Source organism: Oncorhynchus masou, chromosome 21, assembly GCF_036934945.1.
Source record: "Oncorhynchus masou masou isolate Uvic2021 chromosome 21, UVic_Omas_1.1, whole genome shotgun sequence".
Classification (NCBI taxonomy): Eukaryota; Metazoa; Chordata; class Actinopteri; order Salmoniformes; family Salmonidae; genus Oncorhynchus; species Oncorhynchus masou.
The window spans coordinates 22,931,921-22,950,717 of record NC_088232.1 but is presented as its reverse complement, the minus strand read 5'-3'; the positions used below and the strand labels follow the sequence as shown (position 1 = coordinate 22,950,717).

General features: G+C 42.6%; 1 protein-coding gene across 3 annotated transcripts in view; it reads right to left on the bottom strand.

Annotated features, from left to right (window-relative positions):
* Window positions 1–18,797, bottom strand: part of LOC135507961 (mitogen-activated protein kinase-binding protein 1-like) — a 75,739-nt gene that overhangs the window by 12,119 nt on the left and 44,823 nt on the right. For all 3 annotated transcript variants that reach the window (XM_064927801.1, XM_064927803.1, XM_064927802.1), the window contains exons 9-20: window positions 18,334–18,523; window positions 17,796–17,936; window positions 17,267–17,451; window positions 14,789–14,880; window positions 12,373–12,498; window positions 12,088–12,158; window positions 4,841–4,962; window positions 2,887–2,962; window positions 2,656–2,767; window positions 1,309–1,495; window positions 736–893; window positions 6–61 (exon numbers count right to left, since the gene is read on the bottom strand). In XM_064927801.1, the coding sequence (XP_064783873.1) occupies window positions 6–61; window positions 736–893; window positions 1,309–1,495; window positions 2,656–2,767; window positions 2,887–2,962; window positions 4,841–4,962; window positions 12,088–12,158; window positions 12,373–12,498; window positions 14,789–14,880; window positions 17,267–17,451; window positions 17,796–17,936; window positions 18,334–18,523 (1,516 nt within the window). The remainder of the gene's footprint in view (window positions 1–5; window positions 62–735; window positions 894–1,308; window positions 1,496–2,655; window positions 2,768–2,886; window positions 2,963–4,840; window positions 4,963–12,087; window positions 12,159–12,372; window positions 12,499–14,788; window positions 14,881–17,266; window positions 17,452–17,795; window positions 17,937–18,333; window positions 18,524–18,797) is intronic.

Here is an 18,797-nt window from a genome sequence, read left to right as displayed (position 1 = left end):
CTAACCCTTTTCAGTTCTCTGCCGTGAGAGTTAAGAGAGTTGTGCTTTTCGTCTGAGGTGTCTGGAAAGCAAACACAAAACCAACCGATATTTCAGGATGTGCGCTGCCATCAACATTGCCACGAAAAAACACATTCTTAATACTGTAGATATACACTCTGTATACCACTCAGTATATATTGAATTGCACCACACCGCCTTTTGCTCTCAAAACAGCCTCAATTCGTTGGGGCATAGACGCTGGCTCATGTTGACACCAATGCTTCCCACAGTTGTGTCAAGTTGGCTGGATGTCCTTCGGGTGGTGGACCATTCTTGATACACACAGGCAACTGTTGAGCGTGAAAAACCCAGCAGCGTTGCAGATCTTGAGATCTTGACACAAACCCGTGCGCCTGGCACCTACTACCATGCCCCGTTCAAAGGCACTTAAACATTTTGTCCCATTCACCCTCTGAATGGCACACATGCACAATCCATGTCTCAATTGTGTCAAGGCTTAAAAATCCTCCTTTAACCTGTCTCCTCCCCTCCATCTACATTGATTGAAGTGGATTTAACAAGTGACATCAATAATGGTTCATAGTTTTCAACTGGATTCACCTGGTCAGTTTGTCAGAACTTTGTTCTTAATTGACTTGCCAAGTTAAATAAAGGTTAAATGAAAACAAATGCAATAACGTTTTGTATACTCAGTGTATTGTTTGTGTACAAATGTATTTCTGAGATACCAACCTGTCTCTTCCTCTGCACTGCAGCCTGACACCATGTAAGGAGAGATCATCTCTTCCTCATCCTCCTCCTCTATCCCCTCCTCCTCCTCCTCTACCTCTTTGTCGCTGTCAGAGGACATGGTGACTATGGGAGGGGTTCTGTGCACCTCTCTCCTGGTGCTGCACAGAACAGACAGTGAGCAGAGCAAACCATACTACTAGGAGACAATAGTCAAATGTCTCTGATGATGCAACATGCTACGAAAGGAACACTGGTCATTCACTAGCAGCGTTCATAGCGACAAGACTGTCTTACAAATAATACCGAACGCAGGATTAACAGTTGCTTTTCACTCCAATTGTCTTCAGAATGCGTCTCTCATCCAGTGTTCACGTTATGTAAAACACCATGTTTTGCTTTCTAAGGGTATTAGCTAGCACAAAACATGTTATCCAATTAACTAGGTATTCCAGGGAGGCCCTTTGCTTCACTTTGGAGCTAACAAGAATAAGGACAGCGACAACAAAACAGGAATAAAGAAATGTAAACCAAGGTTCTTTGTTCTACAATGATGTGTTCCAAAAGGGTGGCTACCTGAGATTGCAAGGTTTGTGAGGTGGTGTCTTCTGAACTGGCTTGCCACTCTGTTTGAGGTCTGACAGACGCTGTCTCATACTGATGGTGAGCTCCGGGGCCAGACGCCACACAAAGATGCAGCTGTCACCAGACACAGTTATCATGTGCTTGCAGTCATTGGTGAATTTCATTCCAGTCACAACCTCTGTGAAAAAGAGAAAAGGACAAAACAAAATGACAAGGATTAAATCATCTGGGCACTTTCAGTTATGGAAAGAAGTAGATGGTGTCCAACCAATGTCAGTAGAGGTGCAACCTAAAAATGTGTAGACATCGTTGGACAGGAAAAGCCGCAGTGCTCGCTCACCGTTAAAAATGTGTCGTTTTATTAGACAAGTTTAAAAGACCGACTTTATCGGCCTTCAAAGGCCTTCTTCAGAATAATCACAAAGGGAATGGACAAGTTTATATAAGGCATGGGGAAGACAATTAGGACATTTTGACAGATAATTGATCTGTGGAATTCACAGTATGAAACAAGTGTCTCAGATTAGGTTTGCTAATCTAGGATAAAGTCTCCCTGGTCTTTTATAATCTAAAAGGCTAAAATGATCCTAGATCAGAACTATACTGAATAAAAATATAAAACGCAACATTCAACAATTTCAACGATTTTGCTGATATAAGGAAATCAGTCATTTGAAATAAATGAATTAGGCCCTAATCTATGGATTTCACATGACTGGGAGCCAGGCCCACGCACTGGGGAGCCAGGTCCAGCCAATCTTAATACGTTTCCCCCCCAAAAAAGGGTTTTATTACAGACATAAATACTCCACAGTTTCATCTGCTGTCCAGGTGGCTGGTCTCAGATGATCCCGCAGGTGAAGAAGCCAGATGTGGAGGTCCTGGAGCTGGCGTGGTTATGGTTGTGAAGTTGGTTGGACGTACTGCCAAATTTGGAGGTGGCATATGGTAGAGAAAGTAACATTCAATCCTCTGGCAACAGCTCTGGTGAACATTCCTGTAGTCAGCATACCAATTGCACACTCCCTCAAAACTTGAGATATCTGTGGCATTGGGTTGTGTGACAAAACTGCACATTTTAGAGTGGTCTTTTATTGTCCACAGCACAAAGTGCAGCTGTGTAATGATCATGTTGTTTAATCAGCTTATTGATATGCCACACCTGTCAGGTGGATGGATTATCTTGGTAAAGGAGAAATGCTCACTAACAGGGATGTAAACAAATTTGCGAGGGAGAGAGGAAGAGGAGTTCCAGCTGGTTTCTCCTTCTGAACACACTACAGGTTGTCATTCAGCCATTTTGCTGTCTTTTTTAAAAACTAAATGGGCTATTTTTACCAGAGTGTCCAAACATGGTGGCCACACACTCTCCAGAGTAGAAGTCAAAGATGCTGATGTTCTTGTCTGAGCAGCTGGTGGCCACATACAGTCCCGAGGGGTCGGTCTGAACCTTGGGAGAGGAGAAGAAGGATTTAAACACCACTTGTAGCGCACATTATTATAAACCAGCAATCTGTGTTGTCAAATGAGTCTTCACAGTGACACCACATTACATGAAAACATGCAAACCTTAATAACAGTGCCATCCTCTCCTTGGGAGCCCTTGTACAGTTTCTTCTGTTTGCCGTTACTGATGTTGAAGATTCTGTGGGCGGGGAACTAAGAGTTAGACAAAAGGACAGGTCTAGAGGCTTTACACCTCCACACACAGAAGTGCAGGTGTGCCTGTTTCGATCTCAATGTGAAAACACACCAGCAGCTCAGTACTCCAGGAGTAAATCACAAATATAGTTTCTGCTGTTGAAGCACCGATGAGTTAATCAATCCTCCGTTTTATCCACTGTCAGCGCGTCTCCACACAAGGACAACGGAGGACGATAAGTCGATAGCCCAAAAGTCAGACACTTCTACCCATTTACATCCTGCCTCAGCAGTTAAGGATATGACCCCACGACTTTCAGATCAAGGGACTGAGTCATCTGACCCAGGGAGTTCAAGGAAACACGTGACTGTGTTCTGTTCATGAGTCAGTGAACTCTGTGCCACATAGTGTGCTAACAGCACAGCAACTCAGCTGGTAAGCATGTCTCTCCCCAGCTGACCACATGGGGTCACTAACAGCCTAACTGGTGTATTTCCACTAAGTGCAGGAAGGAAAGACCAGCAGCCACCAGCTGGCAGACAACCACCCACAAGGCCCAGCCAGGGCCCAGCCAACCTTGGGAGGAGTTGGCAGACTGTGGGCTGAGGGCAGCCAGTCAACCATTGGTTCTCACTTTTAAGCACCGCTGCTTAGTTACATAAGGAACAAACCAAAGCCTGTTAAACAAAAGCCCTTTAACTCTACAACCTACATTTATCATTAAAGTGCAGTGAGATGTCCTAGTTTTCATAGCAGCATGAGGTGTGTTTACAGTTGACTTGAAGTATCTCCAGCTGAGGGAAAGCCCTTTTTGGACTGTTGTACTACTCTCCCACATTCCTCCAATTTACACCAACTGATAAATAAAGCTGTACACTATAACCCGGGGGTGGTTGTTAACATAATTTGAAGGTGATTGTTTAAATTTTCTCCATTATGGTTGATTTTATGGTTGACTTTCATAGCATGTTGTTACTGTTGTTGACACAAGGTGGAGTATGTGAGAGAAAGATGGAAACACTTGTGTGGGCAGGCAGACCGAGGCACGAGTAGGATAAACTCAGGTCAGGCACATGGACAGCAGCATGTCTGTAGCTGCAGATAGCTAAAGACAGAACGAGCCGGGGGCAAGGCCCTCAATCTCATCCGTCCTGTGTCGACAACACCTGAGTTAAGTGATAATCCACCTGCTAGGAAGGGATGACTGCACAGTCTGGCAGATTACTGAGGGAGAGAGGTCACACGTACTCACGAAAACACACACGTGCACAGACACTAATATATACACTCACACATGCATACACATGGATACACGCACACACGCACACACCAACACTGACATACAAACACACGTACACAGAAACACAAATCCATACGGTTAGATTCTGGGTTAAACTTGTAACATTGTTATACTGAGCAGTATAGTATCTGAGGGGTGAAAGAGACTGGTTTTTACATCAGAAGTGAATGGTTATCTGTAGGATCCAGATGGGTGGATGTTGGGTGGACAGGAGGAAGTCACAGGATTGCTATAGGGGATATGGATGGATGTCTGTGGATTAGGCAAATGAGAGGTTGAGGTCAGGTCAGATCCCCTTAAAGGATAAATTACGGTTTATTACCCTATTACTTTGTCTTCCTGTCAAACCATAAAAGATGTAAGGATCAGAGAGAAGGAGTGCCTAAATTGGAGTATATATATACTTGTGGTGGAAACATGTTTTGTCTGAATGCTGTATTGACCCTCAGGGAAGAAATACACTTGGTTAAGCTTTCCTAATGTCCGTTGAGTGTTTTACTCTGAGAATTAGAACCTAACAATATAAAGTCATCGAGAGAAACAGAGACAGACAAGCAAGGACAGGTAGACTAGGCCCCCACCTAACGCTGCGGTCTTGACAACCAATAGCGGCATACTTCCTGGTGGGGTCGATATCCATGTCATACAGCGTTGTCTTGCGTACGATGTGGTGGGTGCGGGTAAACACTGTTCCTTCATCTGACTGTGAACAAAACAAGATGTTAACATAACCAGAGGTTAAAACAGGTCAGTCACTCACTGCCATGCTAGACCATTAACACTACTGTAAATGCTCCAGTGAGTAATGAGAGTTTTGGCAGACATACAGTTGAAGTCGGAGGTTTCCATACACCTTAGCCAAATACATTTAAACTCAATTTTACACAATTCCTGAGATTTAATCCCAGTAACAATTCCCTGTTTTAGGTCAGTTAGGATCACCACTTTATTTTAAGAATGTGAAATGTCAGAATAATAGTAAGGAGAATGATTATTTCAGCTTTTATTTCTTTCATCACATTCCCAGTGGGTCAGAAGTTTACATACACTCAATTAGTATTTGGTAGCATTGCCTTTAAATTGCTTAATTTGGGTCAAATGTTTCAGGCAGCCTTACACAAGCTTCCCACAATAAGTTGGGTGAATTTTGGCCCATTCCTCCTGAGAGAGCTGGTGTAACTGAGTCAGGTTTGTAGGCCTCCTTGCTCGCACATGCTTTTTCAGTTCTGCCCACAAATATTTCTATGGGATTGAGGTCAGGGCTTTGTGATGGCCACTCCAATACCTTGACTTTGTTGTCCTTAAGCCATTTTGCCAAAACTTTAGAAGTATGCTTGGGGTCATTGTCCATTTGGAAGACCCATTTGTGACCAAGCTGTCTTGAGATGTTGCTTCAATATATCCACATATTTTTCCTGCCTCATGATGTCATTTATTTTGTGAAGTGCACCAATCCCTCCTGCAGCAAAGCAACCCCACAACATGATGCTGCCACCCCCTTGCTTCACGGATGGGAAGGTGTTCTTCGACTTGCAAGCCTCCCCCTTTTCCTCCAAACATAACGATGGTCATTATGGCCAAACAGTTCTATTTTTGTTTCATCAGACCAATGGACATTTCTCTAAAAAGTACGATCTTTGTCCCCATGTGCAGTTGCAAACTGTAGTCTGGCCTTTTTATGGCAGTTTTGGAGCAGTGGCTTCTTCCAAGCTGAGCGGCCTTTCAGGTTATGTCGATATAGGACTTCTTTTACTGTGGATATAGATACTTTTGAACCTGTTTCCTCCAGCATCTTCACAAGGTCCTTGTCTGTTAGGGACCGATAAGGACTATTTGCACCAAAGTACATTAATCTTTAGGAGACAGAACGCATCTCCTTCCTGAGCTGTATGACGGCTGCGTGGTCCCATGGTGTTTATACTTGCGAACTATTGTTTGTACAGATGAACGGGGTACCTTCAGGCATTTGGAAATTGCTCCCAAGGATGAACCTGACTTGTGGAGGTCTACAATTTTTTTATGAGGTCTTGGCTGATTTCTTTTGATTTTTCCATGATGTCAAGCAAAGAGGCACTGAGTTTGAAGGTAGGCCTTGAAATACATCCACAGGTACACCTCCAATTGACTCAAATTATGTCAATTAGCCTATCAGAAGTTTCTAAAGTCATGACATTTTCTGGAATTTTCCAAGCTGTTTAAAGGCACAGTCAACTTAGTGCATGTAAACTTCTGACCCATTGGAATTGTGATACAGTAAATTACAAGTGAAATAATCTGTCTGGGTCATAGTACAGTGGTTCATACTTTAAAAGTTGCAGCGTACTGTGGCACGTTATTTAAATGTGAACCACTGGTACCATTAATGCTAGTTAGTGCAAGTTTGACTACTAGAGGACTACCATCTTTGAGATGCATTTGAAAGCCTTCAATAGAGGTAGTACTAGAGAATGTAAAACCTTTTTCCGCAAGAACATAGTACATGGGACTGATTTTAAGAAATTTAGCTTAATTAATTTGATTACCATTATGATGTTTCTATTCCAAGAAAAATGAAAATCCTCTGGATTTCCATTAAGATGGAACGGAAAATATGGAGCTGTACAATGTGACGGTCGGGAGTAGGCTACAGTACTTGGCTATTTGGCTAAAGAATCACTGTGTCGTGTGGGCACGCCGGGGAGGAAGGAGTAGGCTGTCCTTGTAAATAAGAATATGTTCTTATTTTCTTGGTGACAGGGGGCAGTATTTTCACGTCTGGATGAAATGCATGCCCAAATTCAACTGCCTGCTACTCATTCCCAGAAGATAAAATATGCATAGTATTAGTAGATTTGGATAGCAAACACTCTGAAGTTTCTAAAACTGTTTGAATCATGTCTGTGAGTATAACATAACTTATTTAGCAGGCGAAACCCCTATGACAAACCATTCAGATTTTTAGTTTTTTGAGGTCACTCTCTTTTCAATGGGTTTTCATTGGGATTTCATTAGAAATTGGTTGAGGTTTATCCTTTGTGTAATGAAGAAGTAGCCCTGTTCAGAACGAGGGTCACTTGTAGTGTACTGTTAGATAGAGGCGCGTGACCAGAAAGCTAGCTACAGTTTGTTTTCCTCCTGTATTGAACACAGATCATCCCGTCTTCAATTTGATAGATTATTTACGTAAAAAAATACCTAAAGGTGTATTACAAAAGTAGTTTGAAATGTTTTGGCAAAGTTTACAGGTAACTTTTGAGATATTTTGTAGTCACGTTGCGCAAGTTGGAACCGGTGTTTTTCTGGATCAAACGCGCCAAATAAATTGACATTTTGGATATATATCGAAAGGAATTAAATGAACAAAAGGACCATTTGTGATGTTTATGGGACATATTGGAGTGCCAACAATAGAAGCTTGTCAAAGGTAAGGCATGAATTATATTTTTATTTCTGCATTTTGTGTCACGCCTGCAGGGTTGAAATATGCTTTTCTCTCATTATTTACGGAGGTGCTATCCTCAGATAATAGCATTGTTTGTTTTTAAGCCTTTTTGAAATCTGACATGTTGGCTGGATTCACAACAAGTGTAGCTTTAATTTGCTATCTTGCATGTGTGATTTAATGAAAGTTAGATTTTTATAGTAATTTATTTGAATATGGCGCTCTGCATTTTCCCTGGCTTTTGGCCAGGTGGGAAGCTAGCGTCCAGAGAGGTTAAATGACTTGCCTTGTTAAATAAAGTTTACACTAAGAGCATAACATTTATACACCCTAATTGTACAATTGTAGTCTAACCAATACCCAAACGGAGATTCAGTGAAAAAAAAATCTCATTGATTTATCTAGACCATTCCCCAATCTTGTCTCAAAGCAACGCGAAATGGTGCTAAAATAGTTGTAGGCTATTGCTTTAAATCCTATTGCTTCTAACTTCAATATGCTCTTTAAATAAATAAGACCTACACCACTTTTAACAGCACATTACTCAACACTAGTGAGACTCATGTTGCCTACGGTAGGCCTACAGTATATAAAAAAATATGACGTGACTCCCCGCCAATAATTACATAGAGAGGATTTGAGGATTCTAAATTGAAACCAAAAGCCGCCTCATGGGTCTCCGGGTGGTGGCCGCCACGGGAATCTGCAGCAAGGCACTTAGCATTGCGATGTGGTGACTTGTGGATGGGGCCACTGGGGAGGCCAGTGTATCAAAATACAGAGAGGTGTTGGTAAAGGTATATTGTCCTGCTAATAGCCCATAATGGGCTATTATAATACTGTACATGGTGTCCAGGTCAAGATAACCAAAACATTTCTTTATTAAAGACTATCAGAAAGAATGTTGGTACTTGTTTATTTGGATCCAAAACCATAAATGAGTGAGTCACTCAGGTTTATGTAGGTGCCGGCTATATGACTGTGTCATCAACTTGATAATATATAACAATATTTCGGAGGTGATTTTGTAAAAAAAAAAGAAAGAAAGAGTAATTGTTATCTAAATGAAGGCCAAAATAATATTTGTAAAGGCCAAAGTATTTATTTCTGGTTTTAGAGGGAGAGAAACGCTGGGCCAATTGTGCGCCGCTCTATGGGAATCCCAATCACGGTCGGATGTCATACATGATGATACTTTTTATAGTATTATTTGTTTTGTCTTTCCTGGTGGATTAAACTGAAATTGCAAAAAATCACGGCCGGTTGTGATACAGCCAACCTAACTTAGAAATACATTTGAGGATAGAATTCTCCCCCTACCCTCCTTCTAGGCAAGTGTATTGTCCAGCTATCTGCTAATAGCCATAATGGCGATGTACAACATGACCATGTGTGTTTGAAAGAGTATTTTCCAATAAGCAACTATTTGTTTACCTTCATTAGACAACTTCATTCCAACATTTCTGTAATTCAGTTATATTTATTCCCATAGTAATTCGTTATGAATCCATTACTAAATAAACATTGGCATTTTGAAAGAGTATTTTTATCATTATTTTATTAATGAAAGCATAAAGATGCCATTATTAGTTACATTGCTTTAGTTTGAACGTGCAGACTGGCACTAAGAACAACGGGAACGTTTCCCGAGGCAGCGCCATTACTAGTGCAATGCCCCTTAAAGTGTTGCTCTGTGCTATCCAGTGTGACGGGAAGTGGTCCAGCCACCAATGGTCTAGGTCCATCTTCTGTGCGTGGCTCTGCGGCCCATCCTGTGCCCTCGGCCCTCGTGCCTTGAACATCGCATGTTTTTAGTGGAAGGCAAACCTATTGTGCACCATTCGGGAGCCATGACCATTATGATCAATTTAAACTCAGCAAAAAAATAAATATAACTTTTTCAGTACCCTGTCTTTCAAAGATAATTCGTAAAAATCCAAATAACTCCACAGATCGTCATTGTAAAGGGTTTAAACACTGTTTCCCATGCTTGTTCAATGAACCATAAACAATTAATGAATGTGCACCTGTGGAACGGTCGTTAAGACACTAAGAGCTTACAGACGGTAGGCAATTAAGGTCACAGTTAGGACACTAAAGAGGCCTTTCTATTGACTCTGAAAATCACCAAAAGAAAGATGCCCAGGGTCCCTGCTCATCTGCGTGAACGTGCCTTAGGCATGCTGCAAGGAGGCATGAGGACTGCAGATGTAGCCAGGGTAAAAAATTGGCAAAAAGTACTCTTCACCGACGAGTCGCGGTTTTGTCTCACCAGCGGTGATGGTCGAATTCGCGTTTATCGTCAAAGGAATGAGCGTTACACCGAGGCCTGTACTCTGGAGCGGGATCGATTTGGAGGTGGAGGGTCCGTCGTGGTCTGGGGCTGTGTATCAAGGCATCATTGGACTGAGCTTGTTGTCATTGCAGGCAATCTCAACACTGTGTGTTACAGGGAAGACATCCTCCTCCCTCATGTGGTACCCTTCCTGCAGGCTCATCCTGATATGACCCTTCAGCATGACAATGCCACCAGCCATACTACTTGTTCTGTGCGTGATTCCCTGCAAGACAGGAATTTCAGTGTTCTGCCATGGCCAGCAAAGAGCCCGGATCTCAATCCCATTGAGCACGTCTGGGACCTGTTGGATTGGAGGGTGAGGGCTAAGGCCATTCTCCCCAGAAATGTCCGGGAACTTGCAGGTGCCTTGGTGGAAGAGTGGGCTGACATCTCACAGCAAGAACTGGCAAATCTGGTGCAGTTCATGAGGAGGAGATGCACTGCAGTACTTAAAGCAGCTGGTGGCCACACCAGATACTGATTGTAACATTTCATTTTGAACCCCCGTTTGTTCAGGGACACATTACTCCATTTCTGTTAGTCACATGTCTGTGGAACTTGTTCAGTTTATGTCTCAGTTGTTGAATCTTATTATGTTCAAACAAATATTTACAGATGTTAAGTTTGCTGAAAATAAACACAGTTCACAGTGAGGGCGAGAATATCTGTGAGAATATCCAAAGGGCTTTTATATAATTCTAAATTAATAATAATCGCTTTGTTTAAGAAATAACAATATTTTGGAGATGGTTTAGTTTTCAAATAACGTAAAATGAGCGACAAAAAGGCCATTCTTGAACATGGGGTGAGACATTGTTACTAATTTGTAAATAAAGCTAGTTTGTTATTTAGAATGATTTTTTCTGGTTTTAGAGGTAGAGAAACCAAAAACCTACAGTCACCTCATGGGTCTCCCAGTCGAGGCCAGCATGGGTATTGAACCAGCATCTGGAGCAACACAGCTTGCCCTGCTATGCAGTGTCTTGTTCCATTGCACCACTCAGGCGCTGTACAACGTGACCAGAAAGGTCAAAATAATCCTACAAAATAAAATAATAAAAACCAAAAGCATAATCAGTGCTCTAACTCCCCCCAAAATTACCTCTAAGTCCGCAGCATAATCGCAAAACTTTTAGTGGAGCAACCACTGTATGCATCCCAGTGCAAACTCTGTATATTATGACAACATTTTGTGATGTTTTTGTTCATTTCGTTTTGGACTTCAGTGAGGGCTTTTTCAGCTGTTCAGGCACACAAAACATTTTCTGGAGGCAAGCCGAAGTTCCGAGCCGAAGTCTACGCACCTTCGTCAGTGATTGGTCAACAGTGGGTATTCGTCAATAGTCTTTGTTGTCATTCAACGAGAGACCACTTTTTCATAGAAAAATACTGCACCAAACATCTTAGTTAAATTTAAAATTGCGCGACAAATATCTATTCGGCAAAAACGTCATAATGAATGACCGATTTCTCGAGTTATCTTAATTCTGACTATTTTGAGGGTGTGTATACTGGCTACAGCATCTCAAAATGGACAAACAGTACTATTGCCGCTGTTTTCTCATTTTTCAAGCTACTGAAGCATGCTGATGCTTTTATAGTAGCCTAGTTTTGAGGGCCCTCTGAGCCCCCTGGGTCAGGAATTTGACTATTTTTGTAGAGCAGCCTTGTGAAAATGTCACTGTGACCCTCATAAGCAATGGGCGAGGAACATGGGAGGGGGAGAGCATTTATTTGCAGCAAGTTGGCAGGGGACTTTGGGTATACAACAGATAGGATGACACAGAAAGCCTTTGAGAAAAAGTGTCATTATTAAATAGGCCACTTAGAGTGTAATTAATTAGCTGTAAGCAACAAGGATTTTCAAATGAAATATCTCAATATACAGTAGGGGTTGCCTGAGCCAAGATAAAAAAATGTGGTCCATTGCCGAAATATGCTGAGAGAAGAAGATCATGAAATATTGCCAAGACGTGGTACAAAAGCATCAGTCCTCCAAACTTAGTTTAGCCGCAGCAACAGCTGTTCTGGAGCAGCGCGCGCGTGTGTGTGTGTATAGCGGCCTTTACCTTCTGCGCTGTGCGGAAGTAGATGCTCTTGTCAGCGCCACAGCTGATCATCCTCACCTTGCCGTCATTGGCTGAAAGAGAAGAAGCACTGTTATTATGACAATAGCAACCATGTTAACTTCAAACAGCGAGCTAGCGCCACACTTGACACTTCCATGACATGCCAAAAGTCTAAGTTACATGAACTAATATAACAGTTAAGGGATGGAGACTTGAGAGTTTGAGGTAAAGGGGGGCAGGTTGGCGGGATGTTGTAAAGGGTCAAAGGTCGTCTACGCGTCTCACCAGCGAATCGGACGGCGGTGATGGAGGAGGAGTGTTCGTCCAGCGTCTGCAGCAGGCTGTACTCCTGCTCTGCATCCAGCACATGGATCAGACGGTCTCGACTAGCTGTGGCTAGTAGCTTCAGACCTGCCAGATATAACATAAACACACACAACAGGACATCAGCAACTTTCCAACAGCCAACACCTGTTCTCCATCTTAGTGGTGGTAAACCTGTTTCATTACAGCGAGTGGTCTTTCATGTTTTTAACAGCCATAATGCATCCTGTTGAGTACAGTGGTGAACATGTGCTCCGCAGACTGCTTCCTGACATAGCAATGCCACGTGTGGACTCACTGTAACCTCTTAAAGCGTGCTAGTTGCTACAGACGTAGGATCTTAATTTGAGCTAGTTTGCTACAGCAGGAAAATAATCCTGTAGCAACAGGACATTTCAATTAAGTGGATTATAATTCATTGACATTTTTGTAGTGGTTGATACATTTTTCGTAAGGGAAAATCAAGCCTGAAATTTCAAAGTGGAAATTGAAAACTTCCCGAAGCCTTTTTAAACTTCAAATACATTACAAGTTTGACATTTTCTGCAATGCAGGAAAGTTCTCCTGCAACAGGGTGATCGAATGAAGAACCTCCATCTGTATTACCTTTATCCCTGTTAACGGTAATCTATTAACGAGAGGACACAGCAGTGCAAACTCTCTTTTTCCTTAGAGGCTCACTGAGAAATGAGAGCAGTACTACGGTATGCCAAGCATGAGCCATGTAGGGATCGCCTGCATAGAGGGATATGAAATATCCTCAGCTAGGTCGAGTCCAATATTTCTCACCAAAATCATACTGGAAAACTAGATTAAACTGCTTTCTAAATATTTTATTAATTTATTTATAGATGACTCTACAGCTATTTGCATGTGCAACATGCAGTGCTTATGTGGAGTGACTGCACTCCACATGGTCAACAAACGTGATTATATTAGCCTAATACCAATGAGCTGACGGAACTCAATATCCATGTGAATTGTTAATCAAAAATGAATTTAAAGCACTCTACCGAGGGACTTGATTGAATTTCCAACCTGATTCAACTGAGTAAATGAAAAGCACTATCTATTTAGCTCATCCTCTCCTTGCTGAGATTGCACATCGATCCTGGATCTGGCAGCTTTGTGACTGTGTTAACCTTGTTCCCAGCAAGATACAATAGCAAGGGCAAGCGCTAGACTTAAAACGTATTGAGCATATCGAGTGCACCCATGGGTGGTCCAGTCAAATTGCCGTGGTCTGCGGGAGGCTTTGTCCCTTAATTATATTTCTATGACTGTAGGCAGGCAGGCTATCTGAACACAGCAGTTCTACAGGACAATGGTAAGTAACAGTTCTGCATATTAGCACCCTAGAGGTGTTAATGTACAGTGCAGTGTGGCGGCCAGAGGGTGTGTCAGTGTATTGGGTTTATTCTTAGCCCTTCTATCTTCCCCTCTATGCATGTGGTGGCAACCACCAACGAATGGCCTAGAGAGGAATGATCCACTGAGAGAACCTTAATATCATTAATACTCATATTAACAGGTGAGCCACTACATGCGTCCCAAATGGCACCCTATTTCCTATACAGTGCACTACGACAACCCTATCGGCCCTCGTCAAAAGTAGTGCACTACAGTGCATTCAGAAAGTATTCAGAACCCTTCCCTTTTCCACATTTTGTTACATGACAGCCTTATTCTAAAATGGATTAAATACAAAAATGTCCTCATAAACCTACACACAATACCCCATAATGACAAAGCGAAAACAGGTTATTAGAATTTTTTGCAAATCAAAACTAGATAGTGTTCAGAGGTAGATGGGAGGGGTTGATGGGAGCTGAAGGGTGGGACAAAAAAAAGAAGAGAACTAATGTAAAACTATACTTTGTCTGTAAAATGTATATAGTATGTATAAGCTGGAAGTAGAAGCTTAATTGTTGTTGTCCATTAGTTAACTCCAATTGGTGGAGGGGTGATAGGGTTAGGAGAAAATAACAAAGGATGGGGGATTGGATATGATGCAGACAATTACATTGATAGAAGCCACAAACTATCTGTAATATTAAAGCTGATCCACCCCCTAAAAAATTTTTACATTGAAAATTACTAAAATAACTAACTTCTAGAGTGCTTTGATAGTTCCATTCCATTGCACAAAATGCCTATTTAGAGCTTTGATTTTACTGTGTTCATTGGGAACGTCAATTCACAACCCATCCTTCTTATAACTTGCCGGAGCTCTGAAGTGGTTTGTTTCACAAGTCAATGGGAGGTTGGTGAAGAATCTGGCAAGCAGCTGAAGGTAGTTTATAACTCCAGTAGTATCATTAAGCATGGTGTCTCTTTAATTTCCTCCCAGGAGAGGGAAAGCCACTGTCTGACTTACCCGTCTCAGGCTTGGAGTATTCCAGACAAAGGATCTCAGAGTCGTGGGCCTGAACGTTCAGAATCTCCTCCATGCTCACCAGCTCATGGATTCTGCAACAGCAATTAGAATAGAATAGTACTTTATTAGTCCTTAACACAACAAACACTACTTTTTTGGGAGGACCGCATATGGTTTACAGCACAGCTGAGTCTCTCTACACAGACACCACAGGGCCGCAGTAGAATGCAGAGTAGACCGCCATCATTACATTTTGTGTGACATTCTAACAAGTAGCCTTGGTGTTCACCGGGTCATTAGTGATCTAGCCATGGTGCATCCATCCATCCAGTTACAGTTGAAGTCGGAAGTTTACATACACTTAGGTTGGAGTCATTAAAACTTGTTTTTTAACCACTCCACACATTTCTTGTTAACAAACTATAGTTTTGGCAAGTTGGTTAGGACATCTACTTTGTGCATGACACAAGTAATTTTTTCCGACAATTGTTCACAGACAGATTATTTCACTTATAATTCACTGTATCACAATTCCAGTGGGTCAGAAGTTTACTGTGCCTTTAAACAGCTTGGAAAATTCAAAAAAATGATGTCATGGCTTTAGAAGCTTCTGATAGGCTAATTGACATCATTTGAGTCAATTGGAGGTTTACCTGTGGATGTAACTACCTTCAAACTCAGTGCCTCTTTGGTTGACATCATGGGAAAATCAAAAGAAATCAGTCAAGATCTCAGAAAAAACCTCCACACGTCTGGTTCATCCTTGGGAGCAATTTCCAAACGCCTGAAGGTACCACGTTCATCTGTACAAACAATAGTACGCAAGTATAAACACCATGGGACCACGCAGCCATCATACCGCTCAGGAAGGAGACGCATTCTGTCTCCTACAGATGAACGTACTTTGGTGGGAAAAGTGCAAATCAATCCCAGAACAACAGTCAAGGAGCTTGTGAAGATACTGTAGGAAACAGGTACAAAAGTATCTATTTCCACAGTAAAACGAGTCCTATATCGACATAACCTGAAAGGCTGCTCAGCAAGGAAGAAGCCACTGCTGCAAAACCGCCATAAAAAAGCCAGACTATGGTTTTCAACTGCACATGGGGACAAATAATCATACTTTAGGGAGAAATGTCCTCTGGTCTGATGAAACAAAAATAGAACTGTTCGGCCATAATGACCATCGTTATGTTTGGAGGTAAAATGGGGAGGCTTACAAGCCGAAGAACACCATCCCAACCTTGAAGCAAGGGGGTGGCAGCATCATGTTGTGGGGGTGCTTTGCTGCAGGAGTGACTGGTGCACTTCACAAAATAGATGACATCATGAGGCAGGAAAATTATGTGGATATATTGAAACAACATGTCAAGACATCAGTCAGGAAGTTAAAGCTTGGTCACAAATGGGTCTTCCAAATGGACAATGACACCAAGCATACTTCCAAAGTTGTGGCAAAATGACTTAAAGACAACAAAGACAAGGTATTAGAGAGCCATCAAAAAGCCCTGACCTCAATCCTATAGAAAATGTGTAGGCAGAACTGAAAAAGCGTGTGTGAGCAAGGAGGCCTACAAACCTGACTCAGTTACACCAGTTCTGTCAGGAGGAATGGGCCAAAATTCACCCAACTTATTGTGGGAAGCTTGTGGAGCGCTACCCGAAACATTTGACCCAAGTTAAACAATTTAAAGGCAATGCTACCAAATACTAATTGAGTGTATGGAAACTTCTGACCCACTGGGAATTTGATGAAAGAAATAAAAGCTGAAATAATCACTCTCTACTATTATTCTGACATTTCACATTCTTAAAATAAAGTGGTGATCCTAACTGACCTAAGACAGGGAATTTTTACTAGGATTAAATGTCAGGAATTGTGTAAAACTGAGTTTAAATGTATTTGGCTAAGGTGCATGGAAACCTCCGACTTCAACTGTATGTGGAAAGATGCAGCAGGACTGCTGCTGCTGAAAGGACTCTAACCTCCTGTAACCCCAATTTAACAAACACAGTGATTGGGAGTCAGACAGGGCAGTGCACAATTTACCCAGCATCCACCGGGTTAGGGTTTGGCTGGGGTAGGCCATCATTGTAAATAAGAATTTGTTCGTAACTGACTTGCCAAGTTAAATAAAGGTTAAATAAACACATTTTAAAAACACTGCTTTGAGAACACACACCCTCCCAGGAGTCTAATTAAGTGAATTGAATGAGGACAGAGGTGCTGATGCCTGAAGGGTGGAGATTAAAAACAAGGCTCTCTCTAGGAAGGCATGGGAGAGGTACTGTACCTCAGTGTTTTCCCCGGATGAAGGTCTACTAACCCAAACATTGATTGCTTAAACAAGATCCATTGAATTGTTTGTAGAGTAATCAAGACTACCAATGTACCAGAGTTTCTCGTTCTACTATCGTTTCTTCCATAGACTTGGAACTGCAGGTGTGTGAACAAACACTATTTTTCTCCAACAGTACCTCAAGGTGCCGGTGCGGTCGCCCGACGCCAGGTGCTGCCCGTCGGGGCTCACACACATGGTCCTGATGCCCGTCCTGGTCTCTGAGGTCTGGGGGTCGGCCTTCTCTCCGTTCCCCGAGTTGAGGCACTCTGTGTCCAGCAGGCCGGCCGTGTTGTTGTCCATGTAGATGATCTTCTGGAGGTCCTGGAGAAAGAGAAGTGGAGGGACAGGTTATTAGCTGAGAAAACCATACACTGTAGATTCACCATCAATCGATCTCTGTCAGGTGGTTGTGTGTGCTGCAGAGTCAGTGTCCCCCTCTCACGGTATAACTCTGGATTCATAGGTTCCTCTCCTCTTTGAGTAGAACAACTATCTATCAAATCTCAAATCAGCAGCCATTCGTGTTGAGATCAGAAGTTATTTAGCTCGACGGGAGTGTGTGAGACATACGTTGCAGGCAGCTGAGGAGGGCGGGGGTTACGGTTAGAGGAGGGGGAGCTGGTGAGCTAGCAGGAGTTACAGGGTGTGTTGAAAGACAGACGTACGTTGCTGATGACGTTGCGGCTGAGGGTGGTGCTGTGACCGTCAGTGTTCCAGAGACGGATGGTGTTGTCTGAGGAGCAGCTGAGGAAGGAGCCTGGAGGCAGACAGGGCTGCTCACCATCACTTACCCTGTCCGGGTACACCTGTCCAGGTACACAGAACATGGAACATTAGTAGACCTGGCGTCTGGAAGAGATGATGCAAACATTCATACAGATACATTTTGGATACACCTAAAAAAAAAAAGTACATAGGACACGGAAACAGTTCTAAACTAATATACGCACATTCCAGCTGCGGGGTTGAAAAATGGCACTACAGAATAAGATACCCGCACACCGTTGAATGCTGTGCTGCACCCAACAACATAAACGAGAGCATCATTCAACAGTGTGCAACGGGTATCTTGTTTCTTTTCTACATGTAAAATAAGCCTCTGTATACAAGGAGTAAGGAGTGATACGATACGCATACACTCAACCAGGTTTCCGAATGCCCTGACGAAGGCTTTGTAACGCAACATATTCCTCCAGGCCTTACCTCGACGCTCCACACGCAAGCCGAGTGGTAGAGGGCGGAGTAGACCTTGCCCACTTTCCTGAGGTCCCGTACGTCCCACACGTACAGGCTGTGGTCGTTGTAGACACAGGACAGCCAGCGGCTCGCAGGGTCATATGATACAGCCACTGTGTCGGGGTACCGGGCGTCCATCTTGTGGCTGAAGAGGTGGCTGGAGGGAGAGAGGGAGGGAGGGGAGAGTTGATATATAATAGCACTGTTACACTGTAATAAAAAGTAGACATTAAATTTAGAAAGGACTTTTCCAGAACCCAGAGATCATTTACAAGATAGTCAAAAAGTTACTCAATACAAGGGTTATGGAAAAGCCCAACTTTAATGGTAATTTAATGGTTGTGTTTTTAGGCAAATTGTTTTAGGCAGATTTTTTTTACCAGCTGTGCTTTTGACCAGAACATGATGTGCATACTGGGAGAGGTCTGGCC